Here is a 17,354-nt window from a genome sequence, read left to right on the forward strand (position 1 = left end):
CTTGTGAACCTACGCTGCACTACCTCAATTACAAGCATGTCCTTCCTCAAATTAGGTACTCTGAGAAGTTGAGGAGTAAGTTCTCAGCTAATGACACTTCTTCAGTTTGGAAGGGCTTGCAAGAAATCACCAGCCACAAGAAGAAAACCTGGACAATCGTCAGCTGACCAACGACCTGAACGAGTTCTACTGCTGATTCGACAAACAGAAGCATAACCCTGGGACCCCCTCACCCCCCCCCCCCAATCACCACTTCACACCTACTTACAGCCTGACTCCAGTCTGCAAAGACAGGTCCCTCGTCCACTACCCACCCCCTCCTTGTTGCCCAACATCAGTCTGGCCACTTCTCCATCTCCAACAATAGAAATTGAGGAGGTGGAGATGCTATTCAGGAGACAGAAAAGCCGGAAATCTCCAGGACCAGACAATGTTTCCCCCTCTACCCTCAAGCTCTATGCCGAACAACTGGCTACACAGACATTTTCAACCAGTCCCTGCAAACCTGTACTGTCCTTGCCTGCTTCAAAGTATCCACTATTGTGCCTGTACCCAAAAAGACAAGGATCACTGGTCTGAATGACTGCAGGTCTGTCACACTGACCTCTGTAGTCATGAAGACCTTTGAAAGATGTGCTGTCACAGACGAAAAACATCACAAACCCCTTGCTGAACCCTCTGCAGTTGGCATACCGGGCCAAAAGATCGGTGGATGATGCAGTCAACCTTGGTCTGCACTTCATCCTCCAGCACCAAGACCGCAAGGGGACCTATGCAAGGATTTTATTTGTAGACTTTAGCTCTGCATTTAACACCATTGTGCCAGAGCTACTACACTACAAACTCTCCCAAATGACTGTGCCTGAACCCGTCTGTCAGTGGATCATCAACTTCCTGAGAGACAGGAAGCAGCATGTGAGGCTGGGAAAGGCTCGGGCCCGCAGACCCTCAGCATAGGAGCACCGCAAGGCTGCGTACTCTCCCCTCTCCTTTACTCTCTCTACACCAATGACTGCACCTCCACAGATTCCTCTGTCAAGCTTCTCAAGTTTGCAGATGACACAACTCTGATTGGACTGATCCAGGATGGGGACGAATCTGCCTACAGACGGGAAGTGACACAGCTGGCATCCTGGTGCCATCGCAACAACCTGGAGCTCAATGCTCTTAAGACAGTGGAACTGATTATAAACTTTAGGAGAGCTCCCCCTCCCCTCCCCTCACTCACCATCAACAACACCATAGTCACATCTGTGGAGTCATTTAAGTTCCTTGGAACCATCATATCAAAGGACCTTAAATAGGGGGCGACCATCGACTCCACAGTCAAATAGGCCCAACAGAGGATGTACTTCCTGCGGCAACTGAAGAAACACAATCTGCCACAGGCAATGATGGTCCAATTCTATACTGCTATCATTGAGTCCGTCCTCACCTTCTCCATCATGGTCTGGTTTGGCTCAGCCACCAAGCACGACATCCGGAGGCTGCAACGAATCATTCGATCAACTGAGAAGGTTGTTGGCTGCAACCTTCCCCCCATTGACGAACTGTACACTGCATGGGCCAGGAAGCGCGCGGGCAAAACATACTAACCGACCCGTCCACTTTTACATCCAAGTTGTTTATATATGACAAACAACCGAGGTCCCAGCACAGATCCCTGCGGAGCTCCACTGGTCTCAGACTGTTAGCCAGAATATCTACCTTCCACTACTACCATTGGTCTTCCATAAATAAGCCAGTTCTGAATCCATATAACCAAGTCATCATGAACCCCGTGCATCTTAATATTCTAAATCAGCCTACCATGGGAGACTTTGTCAAATGCCTTACTAAAATCCATGTAGACAACGTCCACCGCCCTACCCTCATTGATGACCTTTGTCTCCTCTTCACAATACTCAATCAAGTTAGTTAGACATGACCTGGCACGTACAAAGCCATGCTGATTGTCCATAATCCATTCCCTTCCAATTGAGTATAAATCCTATCTCAAAAAAACAAGATATTGAATCCCCCTTTGCCTCATTCCTCCAAGGCAATTTTCAATTCTCAATTAGAATTCTGTGCAATCTCACCTTCCAGACAAGCCTACCATGTAGGACTAGGCAAGATCATCTCTAACCGTTTTCACCCTGGCCACCCAACTCTTTGAAGCACTTCCCTTTGGAAGGCGACTCCGGACTGTCAAAGCAGCCACAGCCAGACATAAAAACTGCTTTTTTCCGCAAGTAGTAGTGTGGAGTTAGAATGCTGACTAGAGTAAAATCAAAACTGATCAGTTGACTAAAGAAAAATGAGCTAACCTACTTGAGACAATACCTTGCGTAATGTTTTACAGAAGTGTGTGCTGAGTTAACAAATGTGCAGTCTTTATCAGTTATAACCGATGTGTCCTCAGGAGATTTAGCTGAGGAAGCGAAACGACCACCGCTCTGCAAAGGGCAAAGATCATGAGTTAGGGCAAGATAGCAGCTTGTGACCTTATAATGATATATTGCTTAATTACTAATGCTGATTGGGGATAGATACCATGCTTGTGGTTTTTCGGAACAAATACGAGCTAAAACTTTGGAGCAGTGGACTTTTTTCCACTAGCCCCGGAGTTAACGACTCTGTGTGTGCTTTTAGAAACTTGTCTGAGAGCTCTCTAATAAACGAAGGTTGAATCATAAGTCTGTGCCGCGTCTGATTATTGACAACCGACTGACCGCGAACCGAACACGACAGTAGCTCTCCTCAATAACCAAAAGTCTGTATTCACAAAATGCTGAAGTAACTCAGCAGGTCAGGTCAAGGCCTTGCTATAACATTGTTACAGACTGCATCCACTCAAAACAAAAATCTGAGATTTGTGAGACACCATTTCCCACACAAAGCCCTGATTAGCCCATGCCCATCTAATGCTGTAGATCCAGTCCACAAGAATCCCCTCCAACAATAGGTGCAGGAGTAGGCCATTCGGTGTGTTTAATTGCCTCCGTAAAGCAGGTATAAGAGAGCTCTCAGCACCTAGTCTTTCCATCAGTCTTTCTATCACATTCGGAAACTTTTATTGCTGTTTATCAACATGAGGATCAAAGTTGTGCCAATGAAAGTCAAAGAAGCCATTATTAGACTGAGAAACAAGAATAAAACTGTAGAGACATCAGCCAAACCTTAGGCTTACCAAAATCAATTGTTTGGAACATCATTAAGAAGAAAGAGCGCACTGGTGAGCTTACTAATCACAAAGGGACTGGCAGGCCGAGGAAGACCTCCACAGCCGATGACAGAATTCTCTCTATAATAAAGAAAAATCCCCAAATACCTGTCCGACAGATCATAAACACTCTTCAGGAGTCAGGTGTGGATTTGTCAATGACCACTGTCCGTAGAAGACTTCATGAACAGAAATACAGAGGCTACACTGCAAGATGCAAACCACTGGTTAGCCGCAAAAATAGGATGGCCAGGTTACAATTTGCCAAGAAGAGCAACCACAGTTCTGGAAAAAGGTCTTGTGGACAGATAAGACGAAGATTGACTTATATCACAGTGATGGCAAGAGCAAAGTATGGAGGAGAGAAGGAACTGCCCAAGATCCAAAGCAGACCACCTCATCTGTGAAACACGGTGGTGGGGGTGTTATGGCCTGGGCATGTCAGGGCTGAATGTACTGGCTCACTTATCTTTATTGAGGATACAACTGCTGATGGAAGTAGCATAATGAACCCTGAAGTGTATAGACACATTCTATCTGCTGAAGTTCAAACAAATGCCTCAAAATTCATTAGCCGGCGGTTCATTCCACAGCAAGACAATGATCCCAAACATACCACGGACGCAACAAAGGAGTTTTTCAAAGCTAAAGAATTGTCAATTCTTGAGTGGCCAAGTCAATCACCTGATCTGAACCCAATTGAGCATGTCTTTTATATACTGAAGAGAAAAGTGAAGGGGACGAGTCCCCAAAACAAGCAAAAGCTAAAGTTGGCTGCAATACAGGACTGGCAGAGCATCACCAGAGAAGACACCCAGCAACTGGTGATGTCCATGAATCGCAGACTTCAAGCAGTCATTGCAAGCAAAGGATATGCAACAAAATACTAAACATGACTACTTTCACTTACATGGCATTGCTGTGTCCCAAACATTATGGTGCCCTGAAATGGGGGGGACTATGTATAAACACAGCTGTAATTTCTACATGGTAAAACCAAAATGTATAAAAATGGCCTTTATTAAAATCTGACAAAGTGCACTTTAACCACATGTGATTTTTTAAAATTACAAATCTGTCACAAAAATAGGCAGAGAAATAGATTTGTGGAGAAAAAAGGGGATGGGGAAAGAGACAGGAAAGAGGGGAGGGAAAAGGAAAGAGGGGAGGGGAAGGGAAAGAGGGGAGGGGAAGGGAAGGAGGGGAGGGGAAAGGAAAGAGGGGAGGGGAAGGGAAAGAGGGGAGGGGAAGGGAAGGAGGGGAGGGGAAGGGAAAGAGGGGAGGGGAAGGGAAGGAGGGGAGGGGAAAGAGGGGAGGGGAAGGGAAAGAGGGGAGGGGAAGGGAAGGAGGGGAGGGGAAGGGAAGGAGAGGAGGGGAAGGGAAGGAGGGGAGGGGAAGGGAAGGAGGGGAGGGGAAGGGAAGGAGGGGAGGGGAAGGGAAAGAGGGGAGGGGAAGGGAAGGAGGGGAGGGGAAAGGAAAGAGGGGAGGGGAAGGGAAGGAGGGGAGGGGAAGGGAAAGAGGGGAGGGGAAGGGAAAGAGGGGAGGGGAAAGGAAAGAGGGGAGGGGAAGGGAAAGAAGGGAGGGGAAGGGAAAGAGGGGAGGGGGAAGAGGGGGAGGGGAAAGAGGGGGAGGGGAAAGAGGGGGAGAGGAAAGAGGGGATGGGGAAAGAGGGGGAGGGGAAGGAGGGGGAGGGGAAGGGGAAGGGAACGAGGGGAGGGGGGAAGGAGAGGGGGGTGCACCAATGCAGGAGAGTTGATGTTTCGGGTCAAGACCGGTGGATATAACTACAGTGAGAGGTTGGACAGGATTTAATTATTTCCTCTGGAACACTGGAGGTTGCGGGGATACCTGATAGAAGTATTAAACACGTTGGTAGGGTCGAAAGAACCTTTTTCTTCAGGAAGGAAAAATCAAATATTGGAGGGCATAGTTTTACAGTGGGAGGGTCAAAGTTTAAAGGAGATGTGTCAGGCAACTTTTTTTAATATACAGTGGCGAGTGCCTGAAAGCTTCCGGGGCTGGTGGTTGAGGCAGATACAAAAGTGGTATTTATGAGAGTCATGGTCTTACATGGTCTTTGGCTCAACTTGCCCATGTCGTTCAACATGTCAAATATACACTAGTCTCACCTGCCTGCATTTAGCCCATATCTTTCTATGCTTGTCCCACCCATGTACCTGTCGAAATGTTTCTTAAACGTTGCGATGGTACCTGCCTCAGCTATCTCCTCCGGCAGCTCGTTCCATTCACACCACTCTTTGTGTGAAAAAGTTACCCCATAGGTTCGTATTAAATCCTTCATCTCCTTAAACCTATGTCCTCTGATTCTCGATTCCCTTACTCTTGGCAAGGGACTCTGTGTCTACCCGATCTATTCCTCTCATGATTTTGTACACCTCTATAAGATCACCCCTTATCCTCCTGCCCTCCAAGGAATAGAGTCCTAGCCTGCTCAACCTCTCCCTTCGAATCCTGGCAACATCCCCGTAAATCTTCTCTGCACCCTTTCCAATTTCAGTCCCAGTCTGAAGAAGGATCTCGACCCAAAACGTTACCTGTCCATGTTCTCCAGGGATGCTGCCTGATCCCAGTGCTTTTGTATATTAATATATAATTTGATGGTACTTACTACATAATCTTATACAAAGATTTCAATTAGATGAAAAGTCAAGCAGTGTCAGTATCCTGAAGGGCAAAATAATTGGATGGAACTAATTGGTCCTAACAAAAAAATGCTATAGTGAAATGTAATAGCACCAATCAAAAATAATGCTGGAACTACTCGAGGTTAGTCAGTATTTGTGGAGATATAAATTTCAGATCAATGAGCTTTCAATACAACAAAAAAAAAGTTTTTATTTCATCACATTTTCAGCATCTTCAGTCTTGGAACTGAAAATCTAAACAGTTTTGCTTTTAACAAACATTATCTGACCTGCTAAGTTTTTCCAACCTTTCCTATTTATCAGCAGTATCTTGCTTTCAATGCTACCATTATGTTAATTACCTACTTGATAAGATCTGTCCATTGTGATGGCAAAGTAGTATTCCCTTCGTGGATATCTGCGTTCACAGATAAACACCTTGTTGCATATCCTTCCTTTCTCTCCAGTTTGTTTAGTGACTAATTTTCTTCCAATCATCCTTGAAGCAATATCCCGGACTTCCTCTGGGCTGCAAGAGGACCAATATTTTATTGAACATGATTATAGGAAAGCACAATCAAAATCAATAATCATCAATACAAGAAATGTATTTTAACATTCTTTTCAAATTATCACCTAATTGATGGAAGAATGTAAATCTATATATTACTAAAACTCTCTGTCAGTGTGTACGATGTTAGTTTGGCTGAGGTTTGTTAGTTTGGCCGCCTGTGATATGACCGTCACATGGAGCGTGACAATTTTAGGACCACCTTACTCACCTTTGCACTGGGGACCCTTTCATCCAAGTTTCATTCAAATTGGTCTTATATTTTTAAAGTTAGAGAGATTTCAAAGTTTAAAAATTCTGTTGCTTATTAAACAGAAGCTTGCCAAGGTTCGGTCACAAAATAGACGTTTAAAATACCCATTAAAATAACCCGTTTGCTTAATAAAGTTTTCTCATTCAAAACAAAATTAGCTTACATAAGAAAAAAAAATAGTTGTAAACATTCTTAAAAAAAATACGCTTGACGCCCGATTGGTCCGGGTCCCATGTTGGGGGGGGGGCTCTGCCCCCACTCTTCCCGCTGAAATAAACTGCCTTCTCCTTCGAGCTGCATGAGGCGGCCGCCACCGTTCGCCTCGCCGCTGATCAGCGCGTCATGCACGGAGCACAGGTAAGTCGCTTTCACCGCCAACGGGTCAACGGATCGGTAGGGTGAGGCCCGTTGATGTTGAGAGAGGATGGTGTGGGTGAATGACAGGGGGTTGGGGTAGGGGGTGTTGGGTTGGGGTGGGAGGAGGGGGGGGGGCAGTGAAGGGTGAGGGGGCAGTGGAGGAGGAGGGGGAGTGCAGGGGGCAGGGGAGAGGGTGAGTAGGGGAGGCGAGTGGGGGTGGGAGGGGAGGAGGAAGGGGAGAGGGTGGGGGTGTGGGGATGGAGGGAGATGAGGGGAGGTTGGGGGAAAGGGCGAGTGGGGGTGGGGGGATGCAGATTTTTTTCTAAAAGTTTAACTGGTTCCTCAATGTCCTCCAGGAAATTCCAAATGTCTGATCAATGCTTATTTCTTTATAAAATAATCTGGCAAGTCAGAGTTGCACAGCCAATTGCTGAGCCATTTTCGACAGATAATTGACAAATACCTTGACAGACATTTTTTCTAGGACCTATGCACAGAACACATTACGACTATCCGCCCAGTTTAACCAGTGTGGTGTAGCTTTCCAATATCTGGGAACTGGACCCAAATAAGAATGCCATTACACAAATTAGAAAGCAACAGCATGACATTATCATATTCTCAGTATCGCTGCCACTCTGCATCGTGGTTTCACTTTTGAATCAATAATTAAGAGCGGGACGGTTTAAAAGGACAGCCATTGATTGAGACCCCATAGTTGTCGAGCTGAGGTGAATTTCAGTTGAGCAAAAGCTGAAAACAGTTAGCATCCTGTCGTGACTGTTCCTTGTGGATGAATAAAAGGAAGGTAGATACAAGTGGAGCAGCGGTGCTGGATGCGTCAACTGTCCTGTGGAGGGGCAAATGCAAAGCTTTGGCTCAAGAGGCTTAGCGTTGTGTGGAGGGTAAGAAGTGTTCAAGAGAGTTCAGCGCAGAGGGTGACAGCAGGATAAGATATAGTCTTTTTGTTTTTTTTATTTTGTGAATTTTCCTTTGTCTCGTGCAGTTAGGGCAGTTGTATGCTCCTGTAGGATGTAGGAAATGAGGGAGACTTTAAGTCATTGAGGACAACACCGGTGCAAGGTGAAGCTCCTTATAGACCACGTTAGGGAATTGGAGCTGAGGTCACATTGATAACAGGTGTGCCCCTTTGGATAATTTTGGGGGTGATGACTGGTCAGGTGATAGTGGCAGCTGCAGCAATGTGATTCGTAGCTTTGGGCCTGACTCTGAGCTACAGCAGAAAAAGGAAAGGTCAGAGACATAGTGACAGAAGACCATTACTTAGGGGCACAGACAGAAGATTCCGTGGCAGCAGACGAGACTCCAGGATGGTGTGTTACCTCCCTGGTGCCGGGGTCCAGGATGTCTCCGAGCGGCTGCAGAACATTTCCAAGATGGAGGGCGAGCAGCCAAAAGTAGTTGTGCACGTTGGCACAAATGACGTAGCTAGGAAAAGGGATGAGATCCAGCAAAGTGAATATAGGGACTTAGGCAAAAGATTACAAAGCAGGACCTGAGGGTTGTAATCTCCAGATTACTGCTGGTGCCACGCTAGTGAGGGTAGGAACAGGAAGATAGGACAGATGAATGCGTGGCTCAGGAGTTGGTCTAGGGGACACGGATTCATATTTCTAGACCATTGGGATCTCTTCCGGGGCAGAAGTGACCTGTACAAAAGGGATGGGTTGCACCTGAACTGGGGAAGACCAGTATCCTGGCAGAAAGGTCTGCTAGTGCTAGTGCTACTACGGAGGGTTTAAATTAGAGATGTAAGGGGTAGGGCCAGAATAGTAGGACAGAAATTGGAAGGAGTGATGGGAAAGTAAAGTTAGAATCAGTAAGTCTCAAAAGCAGAGCAGACAGGGAGATGTAAAGAGATATGCTGATGCTAATGTGTTGAAGTGTGTTTATTTCGGTGCAAGGAGTATTGTGGAGAAAGCAGATGAACGTAGAGTCTGTTCAATGCTTGGGACTATGATGTTGTTGCCATTGTGGACACATGGTTGCGCAAGGGACAGGATTGGCAGCTCAATGAGACAGGGTTTCGATGTTGAGAGGAAGGCAAAAGAGGTGGAGCAATTGTGTAACCATTCAGAAAGATCACCATGGAGGCACTCAAGAGGACACACTGGAAGGTTTGTCTGGAGACGATATGGGTAGAGTTTAGAAATAAGAAGGGGGTAGGCAATAATGGGATTTCACTGCAAGGCCACCAATAGCAAGTGGGAGTTAGAGGAACAGAGAAATGAAAGATGCCAGAGCAACAAGATTGGTTTATTGAGTGATGTTAACTTCCCCAATATTAACTGGGACTTTATCAGAGGCTTAGACAGGACAGAATTTGAGGTGTATCCAAGAGAGTGGATAGTCCAACCCGAGAAGGTTTCATACTTGTGATCAAAAATTAGCCTGGCCAGGTATCTGGTGTTAACGTGGAAGAGCATGTTAAGGGTAGTGATCACAACACCAATAACTTCAAGACTTTTTTTTAATGAAGAAGGCTGGGCCATCTAAGAAGGTATTAAATTGGAGTAAGGTAAACTACAACGTTACCAGGCTGGAGATCAATGCGCTCAATGACTCCATTATGGCAAACAAGCTGCTGGATGAACTCAGTGGGTCGAGCAGCATTGTGTGGATATAAAAATGTTGATGAATCAATCCTGAAGCAGGAACTCAACTAAAAACAGCAACATTTCTCCCCCCCCCCCCCCCTTCTCCCTACCAACCCCTAACAGATGCCTCTTGGTCTTTTGAGGTTCTCCAGCAGATTGTTTTGTTGCTTTAAATTCCAGCATCAGCAATTTCTTGTTACTCCATATACTACTAGGTGTTTTCAAGCTTCTTTCTTAATCACATTGCTACTGGCTCTTTAATTTCACAGGTCAATTTTTTTTAAAAAACATAGCTTTCCGTGTGGGTATTTATTTTTAAAATTCATAAAGACATCTACAGCTTTCCCTTCAACACAAACTTTTCCAAGTGCCTATGTTTTCCAAGATTATATTTTCTAAAAGCGTTCTTCCAAAACGATATACTGACTACACATAGTAAGCATTTAAAGTTATTCTATCTATATATATATATTAATATTTTATATACTTAACCTCTGTTGCTTTTAATTAATTCTACATAATTGAGTTAGGCATCTAAATATATAATAAATGTTGCTAGATACCTTGTCACAATTTCACTAATGCTGTATTCCTTTTATCCACCTACGGATATGGCTATTTTGCTCCAGAAGCCAGAGTTCTAGATCTTGCTATGTCATAGGCCTCAGGACTGAGAGGAAGATCTTGGAGAGGCAAACTTTAAAGATAGACTTCTGTGTTGTCTGCTAAAGAATAGTGTATCAATAAATAAGGAAACTCAAGGATTTAAATTAATTGCTCACAATAAAATGATGAATGTGATAATGTTAACGCATTCAAGCACATAATTACAGGGCTCATCAACATTCATGTTTCTAACAGTAACATAACAGACAACCACATGGCTCATCAACATTTATGTATTGTTTAAGATCTATATGCTTGTAAATTTTAATAATTTCGTTGAATTTTCCATGTATTAGTTTGAGACACAGGGAGCTCTACTATAAGGTGATAGTTGCGATACAAAGTTTACGGGCCCAATAGCTTCAGAGTCGCATAAATAAAGGCATTTTTCCCCACAGGTTCTTCATAAACAAAGTCTTATTAATAGCAAGTATACAGTACATTTTGAAATGGTTCAACTTGCATAAAGCAGCGTGACTTCAGCAACTTGATCAACTGAATATTCAGTTTCATTCTTGAAATGATCTTTCGTTTACCAAGATAATCAAGAGGGAAGTCACCCATTACATCAAGAAGCTCTGCTCAGCAAAAGACTTTGTTCTCGTAGAGAGCCCTTGTCACCAACCTCAAAGTTAGGGTGGGGGAACCTTCTGTGGAAGTATTTCATTTCATTTACAGCACATTTAATTCTCAAATGAGATGATCAGACTTACGAGTAAACGATTTTCACTCCTCCCTTTAGACCACCTTCAAATTCTCCTTTCCCCCGACCACCAGCAAGAACCTGAGCTTTCACCACCACATCCTTTGACCCTGTTAGAGCAAGATGGATTTAATCAATCCTACAAGCACAAACATTTGACATTTTTCTGTGAAGGGCTAGAGGGAATGCCAAAGCTAAAGAAAGATGAGACAAAGGAGAAATTGTTCTCTTTTGGTCTGGCAATGTGTATTAGCCCTTGCAGTTAACTGTCAATGAAGTGAGCTTGTAGTGTAACTACTGCTGGAAAATATAGAAGCCAATTTCCAAATTGTACGATGCCACGCAAAGAGTTGAGAGAAATGACCAGATAAACTGTTAATATATGGATGCATGATATTTGCTTTCCTTCATCCCATGGAATGCAATGGTGTGGTCAGGACTTGCGATCTATTTAAAAATTGTACTTGTTAATGGGACAAAGCACACAAGTTTGTTGAGATGATGGACTTAGGGAAAAAATGTGCAAAAATCCAAAAGATGTTGAGTGAAAAAGAAAGTGGCAAATTATGTGTATTGAGGAAAATATTAGCTTATTCATTTTGGTAGGTATACCCAAACATAAGGTTTAAAAGATAAAAATCTATGAAATGTTGGCTTACAGATGGAGCAGGGAGTGCTGGAGCAGGAAATGCAGGAAACATACAGCAAACAAACAAAAATACATTAATGCATGAGAGTTAAAGTATAAAATAAGAAAATCGTTCCACGACTTATCTCGCGTTTGGCAAGACAATATAGAAATTAAGTTTTGGAGAGTTATGGATAGACACAGAGCAGGCCCATGGGTTAAAATTCTAATTTGGGGCAAGGCCAACTTTGAGGGTATGAGACAAAGAAATTGTTCAAGTTGACTGGAGTAGGTTGTTTGAAGAAAAAAGAACATCAGGAAAGTGGGATGTTTTTAAAAGTGTGCTGACAAGAGTCTAGGACATGCATATTCCTGTTAAGGGTGAATGGCAAGGTAAGGAAGCTTTGATGACTAGGGAAATAGAGGCTCTAGTGAAGAGTAAGAAGGAGGCATGGGGCAAGTATAAGCAGCTGGGATCAAGTATATCCCTGGATGAGTTTTGGGAACTAAGGAGCAAGTTAAAAAAGGAAATCAGAAGGGCAAAAAGGGGACAGGAGATAGCTCTGATTTTATGTATATAAAGGGAAAAAGGGCAACCAGAGAGAGTAGGACCCCTCAGGAATCAAAGTGGTCAATTCTGCATGGAGCCATAGGAGATGGGCAAGGTCCTCAACTAATATGTCCCCTCTGTTTCTATGTGGAGAAAGACATGAGAACTGAGGAGCTTGGGGCAGTCAATGGAAGTGCCTTGACAGTGGTCAATATTGCAGTCGGAGGTGCTGAAGGTCCTGATGCGCATGAAGGTAGACAAATGTCCCGGGCCTGATCTGATATATCCGAGCACACTGTGGGTAGCTAGAGAAGAAATTACAGGTGCCTTAGCTGAGATTTATGTCGTTATTAATTACTGGTGAGGTGCCAGAGTCTGGTGGAAAATGTTGTGCCTCTATTCAAGATGGGCTGAAGGGATAAGTTATACATGCATTTAGATGGACAAGGACTAATTAGAGAAAGTCAGCATGGTCTTGTACATCGGAGATTGTGTCTCATGAATCTGATTGAGTTTTTTGATTATGTGACCAAAAATGATGACAAGGGCAGAGCTGTAATCATTGTATATATGGATTTCAGCAAGGCATTCGACAAGGTTCAGCATGGTAGGCCACTCTCGAAGGTTAGAGTGCAAGGGATCCAAGAAAAGATACCTGATTGGATAGAAAATTGGCTTTACGGAAGAAAGCAGAGGGTGATGAAGGAAGGTTGCTTTTGGGACTGGAGGCCTGTGACTTTCAATGATTTGGATGAGAACGTACATGGCACGATTAGCAAGTTTACGGATGACACAAAAGTGGGTGGTATTGTAGATAGTGAAGATGGATGTCAAAAATTGCAGCAGGATCGTGATCGCTTAGCTGGTAGGCTGAAGAATGGTTGATGGAATTTAATGCAGAGAAATATGAGATGTTCCATTTTGGGAAGTCCAACATGGGCAGGACATAAACAGTGAATGGTAGGTATCTGAGGAGTATTGTGGAGCAGAGGGATCTATGAGCGCAGGTACATAGTTCCTTGAAAGTGGCATTGCAAGTAGATAGGGTGGTCAAAAAGGCTTTCGGCACTATGGCTATCTTCATTGAGTCATAGAGTGATACAGTGTGGAAACAGGCCCTTTGGCCCAAAATGCCCAACATGTTCCAGCTACACTGGTCCAACATCCTCGTGTTTGCCCTATATCCCTCCAACTAATCCCTGTCATTTTTTTCCCCATTACTCCATGGTATATGTTAAATATAGTGACTCACGCCACGCAGTGATCAAAGATGAGTACTACAAAAAAACTACTGCAAGGACATTGTTCTATGCATATTTCAATGTAAAACATAACCTGTCTATTCAGCCCCTTAATGATATCCAATTACCTGAAATAATACTTAATTCTTCATATATTTCCTCCTGAAGAACCAGCAATTGGCCATTTGAATCACCTTTCCTAAGTCTTTGCTCACCATTTGCTCTGAATCAAAAGGTTTATTTTAACAAAAAAACATGGTATCAAACTGAACAGCATATTTAAATCATCACTTGAACGTTAAACCTTTCACATTAGACTTCCTCAATGTGCATGCAGATCCATACCTATTTCTTTGGCAGCCCAAAAAGCCTCATCAGGAGAGCTGGCAACTTGTCCTTTTGGGATTTTTATGCCGGCATCTTTCAGCAAATCCATGCTCAGATACTCATGAAGGGAAAGATTTCTTTTGCATTGTTGCTGAGCTTCATTCCCAGCTAGTTTTAAGGACCCAGCAGAAATCTAAATAGTAAAAAGAATGATTAAAAATATGGTACAGTAGTTAAGAGCAATATTAAGCAAAAAGCCTTGGCTCTAATAACTCAGTGGGACTGGCAGCATCACCGGAGAGAAGGAATGGGTGACATTTCAGGTCAAGACCATTGAGACTGAGAGTCGGGGGAGAGGGAGTCTAGAGATATGGAGGGGTTAGGTGTGAAAACAACAGATCAAAGTATACAATGATAAAGGATTGTAGAATGGTTCATTGTTAGCTGAGGGGAAGGTGACAAGGAGGCATACAATCAGTAAAATTAATCAGAAGGACAGTGAAACTAGTCAGAGAATTGGGGTGGGCATGGGATGGAGAGAGAGGGAAAGCAAGGGTTACGAAGTGAGATAAATCAATATTCATACCACTGAGTTGGAAGCTGCTCAAGCGAAATATGAGATGCTGTTCCTCAAATTTGCGTTGGGCCTCACTCTGACAGTGCAAGGTGACTAGGAAAGAAAGGTCAGTGTGGAATGGGAAGGGGAGTTAAAGTGTTTAGCAATTGCGACATCGCATAAGCCAAGGCGGACTGAGCAGAGCAGAGGTGTTCAACGAAACGATCGCCGAACCTACGCTTGGTCACGCCGATATACAAGAGTCCTCACCTGGAACAGCAGATATAATAGATGAGGGGGGAAGCTCGAGTGAACCTCTGCCTCACCTGCAAGGATTGTCATGGTCCTTGGACAGAGTCGAGGGAGGACGTATAGCGACAGGTGTTGCATTGCCTGCTGTTGCAGGGGAAAGTTCCTGGGGAGGTAATGGTTTGGGTCGGAAGTGATGTTAACCAGGGAGTTGCAGAAGGAACGGTCTCTGTGGAAAGCGAAAGGGGTGGAGATGGAAAATAGTGGCTTGTGTTGGGATCCCGTTGGTATGGCAAAAATGTCAGAGAATTATATGCTGTATGCGACGGCTGATGGGAGGAAAGGCGAGGATTAGGGGGGCTCCGTCCCTGTAACAACTGGGGGGAGGGGAGGAAGAGTGGAGCTGCAGGATACCGAGCAAGGAAACCCGTTTGAGGGCCTCATCTATGATGGAAGAGGGTTAGGGAACCCCTTTTCCCTAAAGAATGAGGACATCCCGTATATCCTGGTATGGAACACCTCATCTTGGGCGCAGATGCGGTCGGTGTGGATGGAATTGGGAGTAGGGAATGAAATCTTTACAGGAGACAAGGTGGGAAGAAATGTAGTCTAGATAGCTGTGGTAGGTTTATAATAGATGCTCGTCGATAGTCTATCTACTGTGATGGGGATGGTGAGATCAAGAAACGGACCTTTCACCCTGTCAGCCGTTGCATACAACACATAATCCACCAATATTTTGCCACCTCCAATGGGATCCCACCACTAGTCACATCTTCCCTTCTCCACCCCTTTGTGTTTCCGCAAAGACCATGCCGACTGCAACACCCTGGTTAACTAATCACTTCTCACCCAAACCACTCCCTCCCCTGCAACCGCAGACGATGCAACACCTGCCCCCATACCTTCTCCCCCCACTCCATCCCAGGACCTCACCTTTCAGGTGAGGCAGAGGTGCTCTTGCACCTCCTCCAAACTCATCTACTGTATCTACTGTTCTAGGTGAGTACTCCTATATATTGGCGAGACCAAGCGCAGGCTCGGCGATCGTTTTGCTGAACACCTCCACTCAGTCCATCTAGTCCAACACGATCTCCCGGTTTCTAAACATTATCTCTCCTTCCCGTTCCCACACTGACTTTTCTGTCCTGGTCCTCCTCCACTGTCACTCCTCTTATTTTGCTTGAGCAGCTTACAACCCAGTGGTATGAATGATTCTCAGTCTGAAGAAGGATCTCGACCTGAAATGGCACCCATTCCTTCTATCCCGAGATGCAGCCTGTTCTGATCAGTTACTCCAGCATTCTGTGTCTATCTTCAGTATGAATATTGATTCCTCTGACTTCAAGTACCCCTTGGTTTCCCTAACGCTCTGTCTCTCCCCCACCCTAGTTCTCCGACTCCTTTCACTGTCCTTCTGATTAATTTTACTTATTGAATGCTTCCTTGTCACCTTCCCCTCAGCTAACAATGGACCATTCTACATTTCCTTACCATTGTCGGCTTTGATCTGTCGTTTTCACAACTTACCCCTCCATATTTCTAGACTCCCCCTCCCCTGACTCAGTCTGAAGAAGGGTCTCGACCTGACATGTCACTATTCTCCCCAGAGATGCTGCCTGTCCTGCTGTTACTCTAGCATTTTGTGTCTATCTTCAGTGCAAACCAGCATCTGCAGTTCCTTCCTACAGCATTTACGATAGATTCGATTATTTTTTTAAGTAATCACCGTTACCTAAATAATTTCATAGAAAGAGAATTAGGCAGTAACATTTCAAAAAAAGTATTTGCTGAGAACTTTAGCATTTTATATATTTATATTAATCTATAGAATACAATGGTCAACAAACTTTCAATTGATTGCCACAATATGTCATATTTTTGTCTGCCGTAATATGTCAAAATTGCTGTATAAAACATTATTGCACTCTTCAGATAGAGAAGCAAACTTCACTTAATAGCACAACGTAAGTGCCTTTCTAACTTCTAGGTAACCATTACAGCTCTTTCAAATAGACTTGTGTAAATCAAATTAATTGCAAGATAAGATGGGCATTGTTAAAAACACAGATTTATATCAATAACTCAGCGCATGCTGAGTTCCATATTCAACTTTATATGAAGAGATCAGAAAGAACCCAGTAAAGGTTAAACTTGAACATTGCCTCTTTTCAACTGTGTTTCAGTGCTACTTTCAAGCCAGGGCCTTGAGATGCAAAGGAAAGACTGCAGACTATAGTAGCTGGTCAAGGAGTAGCCAGGTGGAAGTTGTCAGACTCACAAAACCATGCTTCTTGGATGGATCCAAGGATTCAACTCGAAATGTCAACCATTCTCTTGCTTCCACTGCTGCTTATCCAACTAAGTTCTTACGGCAGTTTTATTTACTCCTGAAAATAAAACTTACTGGCTCTTCACTCATGGGACAAATCTTCGCAGTCAGCCTAGAATGATCGATAAAGGTCCCCTGACATGAGGATATTGCCAGGGCTTGAGCGCCTGAACAAAATAGGGAGAGGTTAAGCAGGCTAGGACTTTTCTCCTTGGAACGCAGAAATAGTGAAAGGCTTGGATAGAGTAGATGTGGATAGGAGATTTCTACTAGTAGGAGTGTCTAGGACCAGAGGTCATAGCCTCAGAATTAATGAAAATGTTCCTTTAGGAAGGAGATGAAGGGGAATTTCTTTAGTCAGAAGGTGGCAAATCTATGGAATTAAGGGAAGGGTTTGGGGGAGGAGGGGGAGTGGATTAAGGGGACGGGTAGTGGGGCAGGGGGAGGAGTAAA

At 44.1% G+C, this 17,354-nt stretch overlaps 1 protein-coding gene across 1 annotated transcript in view; it reads right to left on the minus strand.

Annotated features, from left to right (window-relative positions):
* The window catches only part of LOC144600551 (succinate--CoA ligase [ADP-forming] subunit beta, mitochondrial-like), a 42,825-nt gene that overhangs the window by 22,827 nt on the left and 2,644 nt on the right, over positions 1-17,354 (minus strand). Inside the window, exons 2-4 of the mRNA XM_078412255.1 lie at positions 13,783-13,957; positions 11,029-11,128; positions 6,217-6,379 (exon numbers count right to left, since the gene is read on the minus strand). Of these exons, the coding sequence (XP_078268381.1) occupies positions 6,217-6,379; positions 11,029-11,128; positions 13,783-13,957 (438 nt within the window). The remainder of the gene's footprint in view (positions 1-6,216; positions 6,380-11,028; positions 11,129-13,782; positions 13,958-17,354) is intronic.

Source organism: Rhinoraja longicauda, chromosome 15, assembly GCF_053455715.1.
Source record: "Rhinoraja longicauda isolate Sanriku21f chromosome 15, sRhiLon1.1, whole genome shotgun sequence".
NCBI lineage: Eukaryota > Metazoa > Chordata > Chondrichthyes > Rajiformes > Arhynchobatidae > Rhinoraja > Rhinoraja longicauda.